Genomic DNA, 19897 nt, shown 5'->3' with positions numbered 1-19897 from the left:
ATCGGCCTTGGACTTTTCACAATAGTAGATCCAAGGAACTATGAAGCAATATCTGCCAAGTTCTGAGGGAAACAATGTATGACCCAGGGACTTTGTGCCCAGTCAAGTTCTTCATAAAATATAACAGAAACAGACATCTCAAACATGAAAGAAGCCAGGAGGTGAAGCACCTGTCAGACATCAACCCTTAGAACTAACTCCTTAAAGGCAAATGTATTTAGACAAGAGATGACGCAAAATAAGAATCCAGGAATGAAAATACTGGGTAAAAGTATCCATTTAAATATAAGTTCGTTTAACTATAGGTAGACTAAGGCTGAACAACAACATGAATTATGGGTTGCAGAAAAGAATGTGCATAAAATAAACCCTGATACAGTAAAAATGATAGGATAAAAATATTTAGAGGGAGAGAAAAAGGGAAAAAGTTTAACTGTGCTAATAATTGTTTTTTAGTATAGACACAATTGATACTATATAAAACTGAAACATGCATTTAAAAGAAATGCATAATATTCCAGCCTCCTAACAGTTTCATGATCTTTTTTTTTTTAATTTTTATTGATTTCAGAGAGCAAGGGGAGAGAGAGAGAGAGAGAGAAACATCAATGATGAGAATCATTGATTGGCTTCCTCCTGCACGCCCCACACTAGGAGTCGAGCACACAGCCCAGGCATGTGCCCTGACCAGAATCAAACCCTGGGACCCTTCAGTCCACAGGCCGATGCTCTATCCCCAAGCCAAACCAGCTAGGGCGCTACACCATTTTATATATTAAGACACTTGGGCATCCACAAATGTTGGTATCCGACGAGATTCCCGGAACCAATCCCCTGCAGATACTGAGGGCCAACTAGTTGAGTTTTGGGGGAGTCAAAACTTATATGTGGACTTTTGATTGCACAGCAAGGAGTGGTCAGCACCCCTAACCTGAATTGTTTGAGGGTCAACTGCAATCCCATTAAAAAATGGGTGCATTTTTCCAAAGAAGATATCCAAATGACCAAAAGGTACATGAAAAGGTGCTCAATATCACTCATTTATCAGAGGAATCTAAATCAAACCATAATGAGCCATCACCTCACATCAGTTAGAATTGCTATCATCAGAAAGGTAAGAGATAAGCGATGGCGAGGATATGCAGAAAAGGGAACTCTTGTGCACTGTTGGGGGGATTGTACACCGGTACAGCCACTATGGCAAACAGTATGAATTTCCTCAAAACGTTAAAACTACCACATTCTCCAGCAATTCCACTTCTGGGAACATATCCCACGGAAATGAAAACATTATGTGAAAGAGCTATCTGTGCCCCCGCGAACATAGCAGCATTAAGCAGTATTATTTACCATAACCAAGACATGTTAACAATCTAAGTGTTGCATCAACGGACGAATGGATAAAGAAGTTGTGTTATTTTATGTATGTTTGTATATGTATATACACACACTGGATGTTTATTCAGCCATAAGAGGAGGAAATCCTGTCATTTGAAACAAGTTGGGTGCATAGGTGGACGTTGAGGGCATTATGTTAAATGAAATAAGTCAGACAGTGGAATCTTAAAAACAAAATTCAAACTCATATAAAAAAAAAAGTCCAGATTTGTGGTTACCAGAAGCAGGGCTGGGTGTGGAGGAGGAGAGAGGAATTGGGGGAAGGTGGTCAAAAGGTATAAAGTTCCAGTGAGAAGATTAATAAGTACTGGGCCTGTACTGTACACAGGATGACTAGTGAACACTGCTGTATGGTACCTAGGAAAGTTGTTAACAGAGTAAACCCTAAAAGTTCTCATCACACAGAAAAAGAAAAAAAAAGTTCTCATCACAAGGAAAAAAAAAAAATTTATCTCTATGAGATGATGGATGTTAACTTACTGTGGTAATCATTTCACAATGGACCTTAAACCTGTCCAGTGCCGAATGTCAATTCTATCTCAATAAACCTGCAAAAATGTAGACTCTCTGCAGGGTATAGAGACAATCAGACGCCAGCACGGTGCTTGATGCTTCTTGCTGAATCACCTTACCCAACATCAACAAAGACCTGACGGGATGTCTGTTTCGTGCCGTCTGTGACACACTGATGGGGTCATGCACACGGCAGCGTGAGCCTCAGCCTGCTTTGCTCTGTGTCTGCTTTTATGTGCACACCTGGACTCCCCAGCGAGTCTGACAGGCATGTGGCCCGCGAGTGTGACATGCTTGCGTGTCTCCCTTTGATGCTGGAATCCCCACGCCCAACAGAATGTCTGGGCACCGGTAGGTGCTCAGGAGTGTTACAGATGATAATGCAGGTGAGACTTAGCGCCTTGGTCTGACAGCCCAGGAATGTTCTGGCAATCTCATTGGGAGCGAGGCTGGAGGCCAGTGGCGTTACCTGTTTTCGGAGGACTCCACCGCAGCCTTCTCCGGTCGGTCGGCTCCAGAGCAACCGCGCTGTCCTTGCGGCCCCACAGCCGCAGCCTCCCAGCCACCTGTCCTTGCTGTCGCTGGCCCCGCCAGAGTGTAATTGCACCGGGTGTTTTGCCAGGAAGCCTGAGTTAGATAAGGCCCTGGCGGAGTCGGAGTCAGGAGGGCCAGCGGAGTCTTTTCTTACCTGGTAATGAAGCCTCATTAGAAACAGCAAGAACCTGTGCTGAGAACTGGACGCACCAGCCCGCCTCGGCTCTGGCTGCCAAAGGATGATTAATGTAATGATTTACGGCTGCTGCTTCTTGAGATTACAGAGCCGAGGAGGCCGGCGTGCGGCCCGGCCCAGCTGCGGGCTGGTGGGGACTGAGGAGGGGTGCAAGTCCATTCTCCCCTCTTGCAGTGGCTCAAACAGCTTCCAGGCTCTGGGCAGCGCGTGGCCATTCAGACACAGAAGTGCCACTGAATGGCTGACCTTCCGGGCCCTCCAGCTGTGTTTAGGTTAGGGATTTCAGCCTTGGCTGGGGGGCAAAAAAAAAAAAAAAAGTAATCATAACAAGAAAGAAAAGAAACAGAGCTTAGTGTTGGGTGCATGCAACAGAGCTAGGCTGGCTGCACACTGTGTCTTGCTGGGAGGCCCTTACACCCAGTGGTTAATTACATCCTTCCCCCCTCCCACTCCCTCTGCCCCCCTTCCCCCGCCCCGCAGTGTGCAGCAGGGAGGTATTGGTGATTTGCTGAAATGTAGCTTTAGGTGGGGGCTTGCCTATTTCTGTGCCTCAAACAACAAACAGAATTATGTAAAGGCCTCATGCAAACTCAGTAGCTGTCCTGCCCAAGTGACTCGTTAATACGATTCCTTTGGCTGCCCTGGAAGGCAAACAGAAAACCCCGGTTGGAGCCATTTCAGCCAGGAGACCCCCTTTCTTACTTTGCTTCTCTTCCGAGCTTCCTGCAGAGGAAACAAGGTTTCTCTTGTTTGTGTTGGCCTTGGCTGTTTGGAAGTGCAGGTACTGGGGGGGAGGGTGTCTTCAAATTGGCCCACAGTGGACACGGCCCCCTGTCTGGGTCCGCACTTGATGAGGACAAAGACTCAGCTTGGATACTGTGTCTGGGATTCTGTGTGACAGGTGGACTGACACAAGCGTGAGGGAAGAATTAAGAAACTGAGGTCGGGCTGTGTGTGTGTGTGTGTGTGTGTGTGTGGTTTGGGAGGCGCTGAGAGCTGGTGCGAGGACACAGGTGCTGGTTTCAATTTTAATCAGAAGGCAGGGAGCCTTGCCTGGGTAGGTGGCAGATTCAGGAACTATATTTGGCTGGCTCGGCTCCCACGGTGGAAGCAAACTCTGAGTCTAGAAGTGAAGTAAGCAACCACAGACTAATTAACCCCCCACAGACCTACATTGAAGTTCCCTTTAAACTGATTGAGGGGCCCTCCGTCAATAGCAGTGAAATGTGTGTGTCTGCACGTAAACACCCATGCAGAGCACATTAAAGAGGTCTGAATGCTTCGCGATGCCTGTAATTATGGTACATGCAACACAGCGCCACGCCACTCCCCTCTAACAAGAGTGCTGTTTTTGCCCCCAAACCGTGGTGAACTTGCAAGCCTTGAGCACAGTGCTTGCCCAAGCAGCTGATCCTTGGGCGGAGAGGCAGAGGGCATCATGCTCAGGGAACTTTCCAGAGCCTTCAAGGATGGCTCCACAAGCAAAGGCCAGGCAGGTAAAGTGACACCATCTCCACCCGGTAGTGAGTTGAACAGGTGGTCAGACTGGAAGCTGCACACAAAGCATTTATTGGCAGAGGGACAGGGAGGATGCCCAAGCCACAGACTACTTCAGTTTAAAGCCAAAGAACCCTCTCCACTCCTAGGAAGCTTTTCAGCTCAAGGGAATCTAGCAGGGAATCCAGCTCCGGGAGGGTGGGGGATGGGAGGCTGTTTGGGGTAGATGTGGGAGCAGGTGGGGAAGACTCCTCAAGGCACTTCATCGACCACTTGGTGAGAAGGCAGCATTTTCTTCATGAAAAGAAGTTTCTCCACTAGCTGAAACAAATAAACAAAAACACATTTGAGTGAGAGAAGCTATGGATGATTGAAAATTAGTAAAGAGATCACAATAAGATTACAGGAAAGGTAGGAATCTCGTGGAAAGCAGTTGGCCTTTGGAATAAGACAACTTGGGTTTTATTTTTCTTTTTTTATAGATTTGAAAGAGAGGAAGAGAAAGAGAGAGAGAGAGAGAGAGAGAGAGAGAGAGAGAGATTGATTTGTTGTTCCACTTATTTATACATTCACTAGAGGCCTGATGCACGGAATTTATGCACGGGTAGGGTCCCTAGGCCTGGCTGGTGATCAGGGCTGATCCGGGCTCTCAGCTGCCGGCTGGGTCCTCCCTTCATTCTGCGCCGTCCCCTGGTGGTCAGCACACGTCATAGCGAGTGATCGAACTCCCAGTCTCCCAGTTGAACTCCTGAGAGGACACTTTGCATATTAGCCTTTTATATATATAGACTAGAGGCCCAGTGCATGAAATTCATGCACTCGGGGGGTAGGGATCCCTCAGCCTGGCCTGTGTCGGGAGCCCTCAGGTCTAAGCTGTCAGCCAGACATCCCCAGCGCTGCCATGGAGATGAGAGAGGCTCCTGCCACTGCTGCTGTGCTCGCCAGCTGTGAGTCCAGCTTCTGGCTGAGTGGCGCTCCCCCTGTGGGAGTGAACTGACCACCAGGGGGAAGCTCCTGCGTTGAGCATCTGCCCACTGGTGGTCAGTGTGCGTCAAAGTGACCGGTCATTCTGCCATTGGGCCAAAACCGGCTCTCCAACAGACCCTGAGGGGTCCCAGATTGTGAGAGGGCACAGGCCAGGCCGAGAAACCCCACTGGTGCACAATCGGGGCCAGGGAGAGACATGGGAGGTTGGCCAGCCAGGGAGGGACTGCAGGAGGGCTCCAGAGCATGTCCAGCCTGTCTCACTCAGCCCTGATCAGCTGGATCCCAGCAGCAAGCTAACCTACCAGTCAGAGCGTCTGCCCCCTGGTGGTCAGTGCACGTCATAGTGAGCGGTTGAGCAACCTTAGCATATCATTAGCATATTACACTTTGATTGGTTGGATGGGTGACCGGACACTTAACATATTAGGCTTTTATTATATAGGATTCATTGCTTCTTGCATGTGCCTTGACCAGAAATTGAATCAGGAAGATGCTGTAACCAACTACCTGGCCAGGGCCAACTTGGGTTTCAAATCCCTGCTCCACAGGTATTAGCTGAGTTACCTTGAGCAAATGACTGAAGCTCTCTGAGGCTTTCTTTCTTACCTGTAAAATGGAGATAATGATATAGTCCTAGCAGGGTTTCAGGGGAAATGAAGAGAACAGAGAATCTGAAATTGTGCTGGCACACAGCAGGCACTCACTAAATGGTATTCTTATATTCTTGAAGAATATTCAGCTTAATTCACCACTTTTTATGTTTAAAACAAATTTGTGCACTTATTCAGATGTTCATAGGCATATGAAAAAATGAGCTTGGTCAGGAACATCCAGCTTTTATAGTCCACAGAAATGAATCCAATAAAAAGACAGTGGGAGAGGAGCTGGATGACACGTTTTCCGCTGGAAAGGAGGAAGGGCTGGCTGCTTCCCCGTGGCTCTCTTGTTTCTGAAGAAAGGGATGTTTCGGAGTCCCAGCTCTGGCTCCACCTCCTCGTGTGATCACAGAAAACCGCTTTTCTGTTCAGGGCCTTTGTAGTTTTGCTGGAATCACAGGGGTTGGACTATATAATCTCTAAGTTATCTCTTAGAACTGATATTCTATTCCTTATTCAATGTATGCCACAGATGGGGCCTTGGAGGGAGATATGAAGATATAGAATTATGATCAAATAAAGGCTTGGATTTCCTTAGAGAGCTGGCAAGGAACTAGTCCCAAAACTCATGCAAAAGCTCCTGTAGTCCTCACCCGATAAAAAAAGACTGCATATATACATCGATGTATATATGTGTGTATATACACACGCATACATTCATATACATACTTAGACATATGTATGTCATTCCTATCCTTGCCTCTCTCCAGTGTAGAGGCTGGAAAAAGTTGCTTTCCCAGAACCATTGCGGGGAGGTAAGGCCATGTGAGCAGGTCTGGTCAATGAGATAACAGGCAAAGTCCATTAGAGGACTTCTCAGCACATTTCCCCTTCACTGACTGATAAAGAGGTTACCCAGGGAAAGGCTGTTCTTGCTGCCCTCTCTTCCTTCCTCCTTCTTCTTGTCATGAGTGAGGACCTGAGGTCGGGAGCTGTGGTAGGCATTTGGCCACCATGTGGAACAAAGATGAAGACAAAAAAGCCAATATACCAGGAGTGGTATGTCAGAAAGATGAAAAGAGCTTGGGACCTAATGAAATCATTGAGAAGCCTGGACCACCTCATTTCTGGAACGCTCAGATAAACATGGTTTATGTCCTGGCTGCTCCCTGTGTGGTCTGTGGGCCGGCAGGATAGGCCTGACTTGCATGCGAGTTTGTTGGAAATGAAGAACCTCAGGCCCCAGCCCAGACCTACTGAAGCAGAATCTGCATTTTAAAGAGATGCCCAGGTATTGGGTGCACATTAAACTTCAGGTGCACTGGTTTATAGCCCCGTTAAGTAGGCTCAATTACATGCAGCTGAATGCATTCCTAACAGATACCATGTATGTACAGTAAGTCCTCACGTGACATTGTCAATAGGTTCTGGGAACTATGATGAAATGATGTACAAGGAAGCCAGTTCTACTACAGAATAATTTATATAAACAAGCGTTAAATTCCTATGGCATCTCATCAACGTTATAATGACATGATGTTGAACTAAATTGACCTTATTGGAGAACCTGCTGCACTAGATATGTCTTAACATTTATAGGCACGTCTACGTGTGCATGTGTGTATCTGTTTATATGATTATAAACAGGTGTAACACATTTATGTATACATGCACATTTATAATATGTATTTGTTTATATATTTGTGGAAGGACAGAGTGAGGCTATGGGAGTGTGTGTGTGTATGTGTGTGTGTGTGTGTGTGTTTTGGGGTGATTTCTTCTATCTTAATTACTTCTATAGTGTTTGAAAAATAAAATATTTTAAACGACGAGTTGTGCTCCTTTTATAATTAAGTAAGAAGAGACCTACCGGCTCTCCTCCCTGTCCAGCAGGACGTGGTAGGACGCCACGTCCCTCTGCAGCTGGCACCTGTGCGCCAGCAGATGCTCGCGGGTCTGCCGCTGCTGCTCCGCCTCCTCACGCATCTCCTGGAGCTCCGCCTCCAGCCTGCGGACCACAGCTCCCAGGTTCTGCAGCTCCAGGTCATGCCAGTGCTTGGCGTCCTGCAAAGTGTTCTCCAGGCCTCGCTTCTACAAAAGAGGGAACACGTCCAAACTCACGGCCGCCAGGCAGGGCCCTTGGAGAGGGAGGTGTGCGGAGCAGGGGGAGGGGCTGGCATCGGTCTGGTCGGTTGCTAGGTTGACGTGGCTTGGTGTATAAATCATGAATCCTCAGGAGGCCAGGCTCTTGTTTAGTCTAATTCACTGATCCTTCTGATGGGGGTCGGGGTGGGAGGTGGGGGGTGGATGTGTGTGGGGGAGACATGGAGTGGGATGGGTGGGAGGAAGAGAAGGGCGAAGGAGAGGGAGAGAGATGAGATATAAGAACGAGAGATGAGTGAGAAAATGAGAGAGGAAAAAAAAATGAGAGAGAAACTGACACACACACACACACACACACACACACACAGAAGCAGTCTGCAGGTGTTTCTTCAAAGAAACCTTGCTCTCTGAGCTGCCTCTGGGCCTTTTTGCTCGTTTTTTCTCACCCCCTGGGGGGCCCTATCCCCTCCACGGCTGAAACCCCACCCATCATTCAGCTAAAATGCTGTCTCCTCTGCGCCCTTCCCCAGATGATCAGAATTACAGTGAACGTCTCTGGCTTTTCTATGCTCAGCAGTTGTTTCCTTAGTGTTTTAGGTGCCCATTTGGGCCAATTCCTCTTCCTCTGGTTCCCCCTTCCCTGTGGGTTCCCCACCGCCCCACCCTGAACCTGTTACTCTCTGAACTGTGTGTCCCGGGCCTGTCAGTTGGTCTCTCCCACACTCATGATTTCCCCAGCCGGTCTGCCAATGGCTCCTGCAGTGATTCTTTTAGCACAGGCTTCTCTCCTCTCTCCAAGCCCTGACCCACTACGGAGCTTCCTACTGACTGGAGGAAATATGTGCAGTCCAGCGCACCTCAAATCAAGGCATCCACAACGGACCTGCTGGTCTTTCCTATCCTGCGCTTCAGCAGGTGAACTCCTGAGAACTAGACACTGGGGAAGGACACATCCCTGGTCTTCTTGCTTCTCTCCCAAACGCAATCATTACTGGATCCCGCCGCCCCCCATATGTTCTGAAAGGTTTTCACATGTGTGCCCTCTCTTCTCCAGCCACCGATGCCCAGGATGGATGCACATCACCTTTCATCAAGGGGGACCTCAGTGGCCTCTTAGCTCCTCTTTCTGCCTCTAGTTCCTGCTTGTACTGCATTCCCCACATGGAAGCTATGGTGCTCTGTCTAAAGTCCAACTCCGGGCCTGTCTCCCCTCTGCTTTAACCTCATCCCCAAGCTCTCCAGGGTCCCTAACACGGCACCCACGACCGGCCCAGCTTGGTTTGTGAGTAGTGATTGTTGACATCGGACCTGTAACACCTGTGATTTGGAAAAATGTTTTACAGAGCCATGGTTGGTCATCGGCTTACAGTGTTGGCTCCATGTGGCCTAGGGTCCTTTGATGACTCAGGACCCACTGCCCAAACCCCAGTTCTCCCCCCTGAGTCCTGACATCCTGGCCTGCTTCCCACAGAGACGCTTGAGCTGAGAGACCATGATGAGGCCACTGCTGCGGGTGCCCCAGCCCTGGCCTGCTCGGGGACATGGATAGCACCAGCGAGCATACCGGGGTCACAGCAGCACGCTCACTCCCCAGCTTATGGAAATGGGAAGGGATGCCCTTGGGTTATAGACCCTCCAGAAAGTAAAACAGTGATCTGTGGTTTCTGGTCTTGAGTTCCTGATTTGACTGAACACAGAGCTTTGTAGGCCTCAAGCACCATTATTGGTGCCTGGCTGCTCCTACACGGAATCTTGTTGGAAAAGGCGGCTGGACGTCTCGTCAGCTCGGCTGTGGGGGCCTTGTGTGTGCACAGGTTGCTCTGACCGGGGGCCGGTAACACAGCAGATAAAGAGGATGACCAAGGTAGGTCCCCACGTGAAAGAGAGAAAGTGGAATTTGGAGCGTCACGCGGCTCGTGAGTAGAGGAAGCAGGATTTGATTGCAGAGCCGGAGCGCCAACCCCCAATCCCATAGGCTGGCTGTGGTCTAGGACAGAGACAGAGCCGGAAGGGCTTGGCTCCTGCACTTATTACTGTGTTCATGGGAAAATCCCCGAGCCACGGATTTCTTATTTGCAAAATGGGATGGCAGTCACGGTCCTGCCCACTTCTGCATATGAGCATGTTCTTACTGTAGGTGTCACTTTGAGGAAACTTGGGGCACTGTGCCAAGCAATTTGGGGACATAAAAGTAAGGAAGCCTGGGCCCTGCCCTCAAGGAGTTAATGTGACTCTGGTGGAAGAGCTGATTTCACCTCACGGACCACCCTGAACCTGAGTGGGTGGCGGGTGGGAGGATCACCCAGCTGTGGGAGTCAGGATCTAGGCTCCTCGGTGGGTGTCGCACTTCCGTGTTTTCACCTCACCTGTGCCAAGGGTTTGGCAAGAGGGGCAGGTGGAGGTGGGCAGACTTGAGGGGAGGAGTCTCCTTCCAGCCATGGGAAGAACACATTACGGGCTCGAGGCAGGAAAGGAAAGGGCGAAATCTGGACATGAACATGAAGCTCTGGCAAAGGAGGGCTTTCTATTGTAGGCCGAGCTCGGGCGATTCCAGGGGTTGGGGACCCTGAAAATGCAGAAGAGAGGAGACAGTGGGTAGAGGCATGCCCAGGGGGTGCAGCACGAGACAGGGGGAGTCTATGAAGGAAAGGGATGGTGGATAAATTTAGCTTCTGAGATATTTTGAAGTGGGAAATGGAAACCAGAGACCTCATGTTGGGGGACCTTAGTTTTATCTGCAGAAAAATATAGGTGATATAGCATCTGCTGAGGGGCAGAGGTGAGGGTTGCTGGGGGCTTGCTGAGCACAGAAGCTGGAGGGAGCAGCTACTGGGAACACAGTTGCCCTCTGCTTTGTTCCGTCATTTGTGCACAGGTTTTCATTACCAACCAAGTTCTGAGCTTTTAGAGGACAGGAACGACCCCATTCAGATTTGCCTCCCCAGGGGCTAAGGGAAGGCCTTGCACATCGCAGGCGCCCAGTATACGTGTGTGGAATGTGTGCTGAGTGATGGGCCACCTGCCACTGAGGAGTAACTCATCTGGGATTTTTTTTTTTTTTATGATGTTGGCTTGAGACTATGTCCTCAACCTTTTGCCTGGAACTCTCTGTCGCCAGAAGAGTGACACTTTTGGCAGCCACAAGGACATCTGGGGAAGGAATGGCAATCCCTTCACTGTGCCTAAAGCTACAGAGGCGAGAGGCAGCACCCCTGATATTAGGGTGTTTATCAAGGGTTATGGCAGGTGAAAAAAACTGGTTACATAACATTCACATACCTCTGAGTGAATAATGCCATTGCTTTTAGATGTTGTTTTGTTTGTTTAGTGAAAGCAGCATTGCTTTAAACTGCAGTTTCCTGATTTTTCTCGCCTCAGATCCTTTACTCACACCCCCTTGCTCTGACCCAGATCCCATCAGAGACTGAGTGGGACAGAAGTGGAGTAACGATGGCCCTGGCCGGGTAGCTCAGTCGGTTAGAGCATTGTCCCGATATGCCAAGGTTGCAGGGTGGATCCCTGGTCAGGGCACATACAAGAAGCACCAATGAATGCATAAATAAGTGGAACAACAAATATCTCTCTCTCTCTCTTCCTCTCTCTCTAAAAGTCAATCAATCAATAAAAAAATAAGTGGAGCAATGAGATGCATGCCATGTTGTGGCAAGAAGACTGAGCACTGTCCTGAGCCGGCTGGGCACCATGTGACCTTGTTGGCCGGAGGACAATGGACCCAAGTGAACGGAAGACACTTGAGGGAACCGGAGGTGATGGGATGATCTTGGCTACAGGCAGAGATAAAGCTGTTCCTGAGGGAAACTACTAGGATAAATGCCTGAGCTAACTTCATGGCAGGCCTGACTGGTGGCTTGATGATGGAGCGGATTTGGGTGGCAAAATTGAGATGCAGGTTTATGGGGGGTGTGGTGGGAGAAAGGGGCATCATCAGTGGTATCTGATCAGCCCGAGGACTTGAGGCTGATGGGAGAGAGGGCTTCTTGGGCCTCAGTGGACTAGACCACCTCAGCTACGCCAGGATTACATGAACCAACCCCTTCGTGCCCGCTGGTGTGCACAACTCGCTTGTGGTTGACTCGGTACACGTGGCCCCTGGAGGGCATCCAGGAGTAGCTGTGCTTGACAACCTAATAGAACTTTAGTCCACCCCAGAGAGCAGAGGTGGACCGCTGTATTACTAATAATCGTTTACATTAATAATAATAATTAATGATGTGAGAGATCCGCCCACAAACCACAGCGAGTCTGAGGAGCTTCCCAGGTGTCTTAGGTTGGGTGCCCCAGAAGCAGAGCCTGCCACAGGGATCCTGGTTTGTGGGAATAATGAAGGAGTTGCTCCCAGGAAAGGGGGAGCAAGGGAAGCAGGACAGGGCTGGGCAGGGGAGGTGCTAAGCCTGACCCCACAGCCTGACCCCATAGAGCCCTGAAGAGTGAATTACCCCAGAGGCCTGGTTCCACTTTGAAGCAAGTGAGCGGGGCTTTTAAACCCCCTGTGAGTCGGTCATTGGCTGGGAAGGTGGGACCCCCGCCCCCTCAAACCTCAAGTGTCTTCTGATTGGCTGAGGGCCATTCTCTGGCGAAGAGGGGCAGCTGGGAAGGGGCGTCTGTGGGCATGAGTGGCCGACATTCACAGCAGCCGGGCGCTCGCCCCATCTCCTACCCTTGTGATTGGTGTGGGATCGTCCTCTCAGGCCTCAGACCCCTAGGCTGGGAGATGAAAGCCCCGGGCACACGGTGACCCGTGTGACGACAGTTCAACCGCGGAGAGTTAGAATTGTCCCAAGCAATGCCAGGTGGCTCCTGGCCCACTCACCAGCGCCCGCAAGGACTCCGTCTCCGCCTGGAGGCTCTGCACTTGGCACGCGGTGCTGCGCAGCTCCGCCCTGCGGGCAGCGGCCAGCCGCTCCTCCGGGCCCTGCGCCCCGCCGGCCTCCGCCTGCTGCTGCGGACAGGGAGCGGCGGGTGAGCGGGAGGAGGGAGCCCCGGACCCGGCCTTCCCTCTCCCCCCTCTCTGACGACCTCCCCGCTGCTTCTAGCTCAGGGGAAACGGCTATTGGATTTAAAAATCCCTCTTTGGCTACAGGCGCCCACAACGGCCTGTATACAAACATTTATTCAGTTTGAACACATGACGCATGCAAATAGAATGAAATTCAAAAGATTTTCCAAAGGATATACGGTAGGAAGTATTATAGAGTCCTTTTCTCCCTGAGCGCTAATTACCCAGTTCTCCTGTTTCTGGGTAATTAATAGTATTTTTTAGACCTCCTTCCAGAAATACTTCAAATATGTACGACCTTCCCCCTTGCTTTGGTGCTTATTATATCTTAGAAATTATTCTAGCATATCAGCATATATCCATCAGTTACATTCTTTTTTTTTTTAAATTTTATTGTTGAAAGCATTACATATGTCCCCGTTTTTCCCCCACTGACCCCTTCTAGCCCCCCTCTCCCCCCCCCCAGTTACATTCTTTTTAACGGCCACGTAGTATTGCCTTACTTAGAAGACCCCATCCCGTCTTTGCCTGTTACCATCAATGGTGCAAAGAATAACCTACAGACCTCATCTTGATTACGTGGGAATATCTCTGGGGAGTAAATTCCTCTTGTGGAATTGCTGAGTCAAAAGGGCAGGCTTTGCAATGTTGATAAGCGTAGCCAAATTGCCCTTCAGAGAGTTTGTAACCCCTCCCAGCACTGTAAGGCAGATTAATCGTTAGCCAACTTGATCGGATACGTTTCCTTGAAAAAACATGTCTGGTCACACTTGTGACTATCAAGGGGACGGTCTGTATTTTGAACCTTCTCCCTGAGCGAGATGGACATATGGTGATTCCTCCCCATACATCCAGGGAGCAGGTCATTGCGACTCTGCCCTTTGTCGGGGAAAAGGGAAAAAATGAGAGATCACCCACATCTATAACTTCAAGCCAGGTCTGATGGCATGTCACCAAGCCCGTGATGTAGGAGAGAAATCTGTTTTGTCTCCTAGGTTACTGGCTCTTTTGATTGACCATTTTTACTACGTACGAATACTTATTTATAGAATTGTGCAAAAATAGTCCAACCTAATTGACTGGCTAAGAAACCCGAGGCTCCTATCTCAGTAGTAGTTCTTCCAGTTCTTGCTGTTTAAGGGCTGTAAGGAGCTCAACAAAAATGCCCATTAAAGGCTTGGGATCTGCTCAAGGAGAACAGGAGCCGTGGGCCCAGCTCCGACTGGTTGGTCATTGGCTGTGTGTCCCTGGGCCATGATTCAGCCTCTCTGAGTCCCACAGAATGCAATGACATAGTCCCCTGCCCACAGAATGCAATGACAACAAGTGGAGATTAATAATCACATGATGACTGTCTCGTGAGTCACTTGAGGCTTCTAACACAGTGGTCAGCAAACTCATTAGTCGACAGAGCCAAATATCAACAGCACGATGATTGAAATTTCTTTTGAGAGCCAAATTTTTTAAACTTAACCTTTTGCACTCGGATGTCGAGTATGACTCGACACGGTTAGCATCGGTAGCAGCTCGTATGTCGAACTGTATTGAATGTATCAATAATTTGAAATATAAAAAAATCCAAATAAATAAGTTTGTATGAAAAGAAACTCCAGTTTTTTATTCTACTGCTGCGCTTTGTAAAATCTGGGGTATTTAAAAAATTAAATCCCGAGTAGAATAAAGGAATCGAGAAAAAAGCAAGCGAGTGCAAAGGGTTAAACTTCTTCTAATGCCACTTCTTCAAAATAGACTCGCCCAGGCCATGGTATTTTGTGGAAGAGCCACACTCAAGGGGCCAAAGAGCCGCATGTGGCTCGCGAGCCACAGTTTGCCGACCACGGTTCTAACAGGTTATGCATGTAGAAGCCTTTAGAACCTTAAAAGCATGCAAACATTGGCTGTATGTGTTTTCTTTAAATATGTTCTTATTGATTTTTTAGATAGAGAGGAAGGGAGAGGGAGAGAGAGATAGAAACATTAATTAGAGAGAAATATAGATCGGCTGCTTCCTGTACGCCCCCTACCGGAGATCAAGCCCGCAAACCAGGCATGTGCCCTGCCTGGGAATTGAACTGGTTCATGGGGTGATGCTCAATTCACTGAGTTACACTGGCCGGGCTGCATATGTTTTCTGTATGTGGAAAGTAGTATTAGCTAATACATGAGTTTGTAAAAGCCACTATGACTTGATTACTACTAATGATAACTGATGTGTGTGATGCTCTTACTCGGTGCCAAGCACTATGTGAACAACTTTTAGTCCATGATCTCATTTAATCTTTACAACCCTATGAAGCAAGTGTCATTATTGTTCCCATTTTACACGAGGAAACTGAGGCACAGAGAGATTGAGTTTTTTATTCCAGGTCATATGGCCTAAGAGGGGCAGAGCCGGGACTCAAGCGCAGCCGCAGACTCCAGAGGGTTGCCCTTAACCAGAGCTCAGTGCTGCCACTGCCACCAATTCATCAACTTAAGGCCCTGAAATTGGGGTTGTCTTCCCCAAAGTGAAGGTGGATCACTCTAAAATACCCTCATTGTCTTCCTGGGATCAGTAGCCCTGTTCTTCCTTCTCTCTTTGGAGTGGGGCCTGGCCAGAAGGGCTGTGTGGGTGGGTGGGAGGCAGGAGAGGGGGGTGTCCTGACCAATGGAATCAGGTAACACGGCTACACAGAGAGGCCGGGGCAGTGTGAGCTGGAGCCGGTTCCTAACAGCGTACCAGAGCCGACTGTTAAATTTTCAGGAATTTTGTAAGCCGGTTGCTAAACACAGCCATTATTAAAAATTAAATCATATCAACTCACAATTAAATAAGTTATATTAAAAAAAAATGGTGCCTGGCTGGTGCGGCTCAGTGGTTGAGCGTCAACCTAGGAACCAAGAGGTCACCAGTTCGATTCCCAGTCAAGGCACATGCCCGGGTTGTTGGCTCGATCCCGAGTGGATGCCTTCTTTCACTTTGATGTTTCTATCTCTCTATCCCTCTCCCTTCCTCTCTCTCTCAAAATCAATAAAAAAATATATTTTTAAAAATGGTAATAAATACTCAAAACACACCACTGGCTAATTATTTACATCTTATCATTATCTGTGCTACTGAGGTTTATTTACATTGATGGTACCTGTGTGGTGGGAGTCAATGATGTGTTCCTGCCCAGCTCTTCCCAACTCATTCACATCAAGTTAGTCGTCTGAAATAAGGGTGAGAGTATTGACACCATGGAAATTGGCAAACTCCACAAATCAGATTGAATTACTATTTTATAGACTGTCTAGATTTAAAAAAGGGATGCAGAAAATGTTAATAGTGCAGATTAAACTTAAAAGTGGGTCATGTCTGTAGCTGTTACATTGGGAATGGCACAAACATTAGCAAGAATATTTTTCCAATATTTGAAAACTATTATCTGATTCATAAAGAAGTTACATTATTGCCCAGCTGGTGTGGCTCAGTGGTTGAGCATCTACCTATGAACCAGGAGGTTTCGGTTCAATTCCCAGTCGGGCACATGCCTGGGTTTCGGGCTTGATCTCCAGTGCGGGGTGTACAGGAGGCAGCTGATCAATGGTTCTCTCTCATCATTGATGTTCCTATCTCTCTCTCCTTCTTCCTATATTAAAAAAAAATTTTTTTTCATCATTGACAAATGAACTCATTAAGGTTAATGAAAATATCAACCAAAATTCGCATCAGAGCTATCCTCATTCATCATGGATGTGAGTGACTTTTTGTATAATCAGATATTAATAATCAAACATTTTTCTGTAGTCTGATCTTATGATACTATTGTTGATGACACAATTATAAAAACGGTTGGCGGGTTTTGCAAGAAATAGCAAGCCACATTGAAGTTACAGGTGTAAATGGAAAAGCAAAGAATTTTATCTTAAAATTTATGTTATTCCTAAAATTAGATAAATAAAACATCAGCCAAAATTCTATGCCACCTCTAAGTGGTATTGTGAATTTGATTGGCGTTTAGTACATATGTTTACATTACCCCCCCACCCCCACCCCTTGAGAGCAGTTGTCAGGACACCATGGGTGAGAGCCGGGCAAGAGTGGACGCCAAGCTCATGGAGGGCATGTTTCAAAGCCCTGACGGGCGGGTCTGGGCTAGAGCTGCTGGCCAAGGCTATAGCCACAGGTCCTCTCAGCCCAGACAATGAGTGGCTTGTATGCAGTGGTACGTACTGGTGTCTGGAGGGTTGAATCCCTATGTCTTAGTGCCACTAGGAAGATGCTGTATCCAAGTGTTTGCCAAACATTCTTGGACAACCAGCATAGTTTTTCACACACCTGAATGCTAATTAAACTGTTTTTATTTTAACCAATTCACTTTTTTTTTTCCAATTTGCTTTTTTCTTTTAATTTTTATTTATGGATTTGAGAGCAAGAAAGAGGAAGGGGTGGGGGAAGAGAGAAAGAGAGAGAGAGAGAGAAGAGAGAGAGAGAGAGAAACATTGATTTGTTGTTCCACTTATATATGCATTCATTGGTCGATTCTTGTATGTGCCCTGACTGGGGATCAAACCCACAACAACCTTGGTGTATTGGGATAACACTCTAACCAACTGAGCTACCGGGCCAGGGCTTCACTGTTTCTTTGTAAATAAATGTGCATAACATGGAAATTGTAAATTTGTTCTCAAATTTTAATGTGCATCGGCATCGCCTGGGGATTCTTGTGAAAGTGCAAGTCCTGATTCGGGAGATCCTGAGGGGCCCGGGAATCTGCATGTAAAACTGCCATGTGATGCCTGGTCCCTGGAAGCAAATGCCTAGATCACTACAGAAGCCGGCAGAACTGCTATACTTGCCATACCTAGAAGATAACTGAACAAGTTCATAATATTAAAGCAAATCACCTGGAGGGGTGGGTAGGGGCTGGGAGGAAGGGAGGGTGGGGGGAGAAGAGAAGGATGGGAGATATCTGTAATACTATCAGCAATAAAAAATATATTTAAAAGTAAAAACAAAACAAAACACCCAAACAAAAAACAGCAACAACAACAAAACCCCACCCAAATCAATAATATTTTATTCTAGCAAATACTGCCTGCCAAGCAGCTGGGTCCCAGAGCCTGCTTTCTCTTTGTTGAGAGGCGAGATTAACAAGTTTAAGAGAAGTGTTAATGACCCACCGGCACCAAAGGACGCCTTCTTATACAGTTTACTTAAGATGGAAAGAGAAAAAGAAATTGATTGGATCACTATGGATTTCAGTGCCATTTTATATCGTGCCTCCTACCTTCTGAAACCCGCTTCCCACATCCTCGCCCTGCATCTGGGAACAGTTGAGCGTTTGAACTCACCTAGAAGTATTACCTGTCCTTCTCCAGTGGTTTTTTAGAGTTATGCTTTCTAGTTACTGCAATAACTCTACTTCTATTTCCATTTCAACCCAGTGCCTTCGGGTTTCTCCTCGCAGACCACATAGTAGGTGCGCGATTCCAGACCCCGAGGCTAGGAAGGCAGGGCTGTTTCGTTGCTCGGCTGCGCAGTTGCTAGGATGTGTGATGAGATTCAAATATGTTGGTCCCCGGGCCTTCAAACCAGCTTGAAATCCTGGCCCCACCGCGCAGGAGCTGGGTTGCACTCCGTGTATATTTCTGGGGCATGTGGACATTTTGAAATATGGGAAAAAAACTTCAAATTAAAAAAAAAATTTTTTAAATTACATTTTCATGTCACTGCCTGTGAAGGATGGATGCGAGAGAAGAAAAGCAGCACGCTTTCGAGTAAGTCAGAATGGAGCATGTGAGAGTCTCCTAATGGAGGGGGAAAAGCCGTCTCCAAACCCAGCCCCCTTTGCTGAGGAGCATTGCCGTTTCCCCAAATCTCCTTGGCAATGACCTGGAGTCGGAAGAAATGCCACTGAGCTGTGTGAGGGGAGAGGGAGAGCTTGGGGGGAGGCAGCGTGTGGAGAGGCCCGAGGCAGGTGTGTGCTGAGCAGCACGTACGCAGGCTGAACGTGCAGCGGCTGAAACGTGTGTGTGTGTGTCCTGCCTTGCCCTGAGCAGGCGCTGAGGGGGGGTCAGGAGCTCCCTGGGTTTGGTAAAGGTGAAAAACAGCCACGCTCCGCTGCAGAGCACACTGACTGCTTTGTTCTAAGTGGCTTGGCCTCCCAGGATCGTAGTCACCTCGTTACGTTCATTATCCTGGAGAAAGGCAAAGCCATGGAGCCCTGGGGGTACCCCGGTTCCCAGTCTAGTATCACAGAGCAATAGTATCCCGCGGGGAGGGCACGGGGCCTTGGTTTGGAAAGATGCTCACAGAGCCTGGCATAGGCATCTAGCCCCTCGGACATTCTACAAGATGTCACTGCTTATTCTTTTATTCCTTCAATCCTCAGCTGAGGACATGGAGAGAGGGAGAGAGAGAGAGAGATATTGATTGATTGCCTCCCCCATGCATCCCAGCAAGCAGGGCCTGGAATCAAACCCATGCCCCTTTGGTGCACTGACTATTGAGCCAGACAGGGCACGGTTGTTCATTAAGAAAAGGAATCTTCGTTCCCCACTCCGCGTAATCCGTGTAGGTCAGCCTGGCAGTGAGGGTGTCAGTTCAGGGAGGGGCTCTCTAGTGAATCTGACAGGCTCCGTGACGGAAAGTAACCTTGCGGGATGATTTGATCATAAATTCCTAACTGAGCAGGTCATGGTGGTAGTCACACCCCAGGCATGGAACTCCCTTAATAAAAGGTTTGTCTTTGTTTTGAGCCCTGTCCATTGTTCTTGTTCATCTAGGTCCGTGGTTGGCAAACCGAGGCTCGCAAGCCACATGCGGCTCTTTGGCCCCTTGAGGGTGGCTCTTCCACAAAATACCACGGCCTGGGCGAATCTATTTTGAAGAAGTGGCGTTAGAAGAAGTTTAAGTTTAAAAATTTGGCTCTCAAAAGAAATTTCAATCGTTGTACTGTTGATATTTGGCTCTGTTGACTAATGAGTTTGCTGACCACGGATCTAGGTTAACAGCCCTTTGAGATGCCAAAGGAATCCTCTTTTCCAGACCCCCTCGGGGGCTAACCACCCTCAAGGGAGCACATGATCTTG

At 48.1% G+C, this 19897-nt stretch overlaps 1 protein-coding gene across 1 annotated transcript in view; it reads right to left on the bottom strand.

Annotated features, from left to right (window-relative positions):
- Positions 1-4379: 4379 nt before the first annotated feature.
- The window catches only part of BFSP2 (beaded filament structural protein 2), a 50115-nt gene continuing 34597 nt past the window's right edge, over positions 4380-19897 (bottom strand). The window contains exons 5-7 of the mRNA XM_054708044.1: positions 12656-12784; positions 7592-7812; positions 4380-4459 (exon numbers count right to left, since the gene is read on the bottom strand). Of these exons, the coding sequence (XP_054564019.1) occupies positions 4456-4459; positions 7592-7812; positions 12656-12784 (354 nt within the window). The 3' untranslated portion in view covers positions 4380-4455. The remainder of the gene's footprint in view (positions 4460-7591; positions 7813-12655; positions 12785-19897) is intronic.

Source organism: Eptesicus fuscus, chromosome 18 (assembly GCF_027574615.1).
Source record: "Eptesicus fuscus isolate TK198812 chromosome 18, DD_ASM_mEF_20220401, whole genome shotgun sequence".
Classification (NCBI taxonomy): domain Eukaryota; kingdom Metazoa; phylum Chordata; class Mammalia; order Chiroptera; family Vespertilionidae; genus Eptesicus; species Eptesicus fuscus.
The sequence above is the reverse complement of the archived record's forward strand: the minus strand, read 5'-3'. Positions and strand labels throughout refer to the sequence as shown.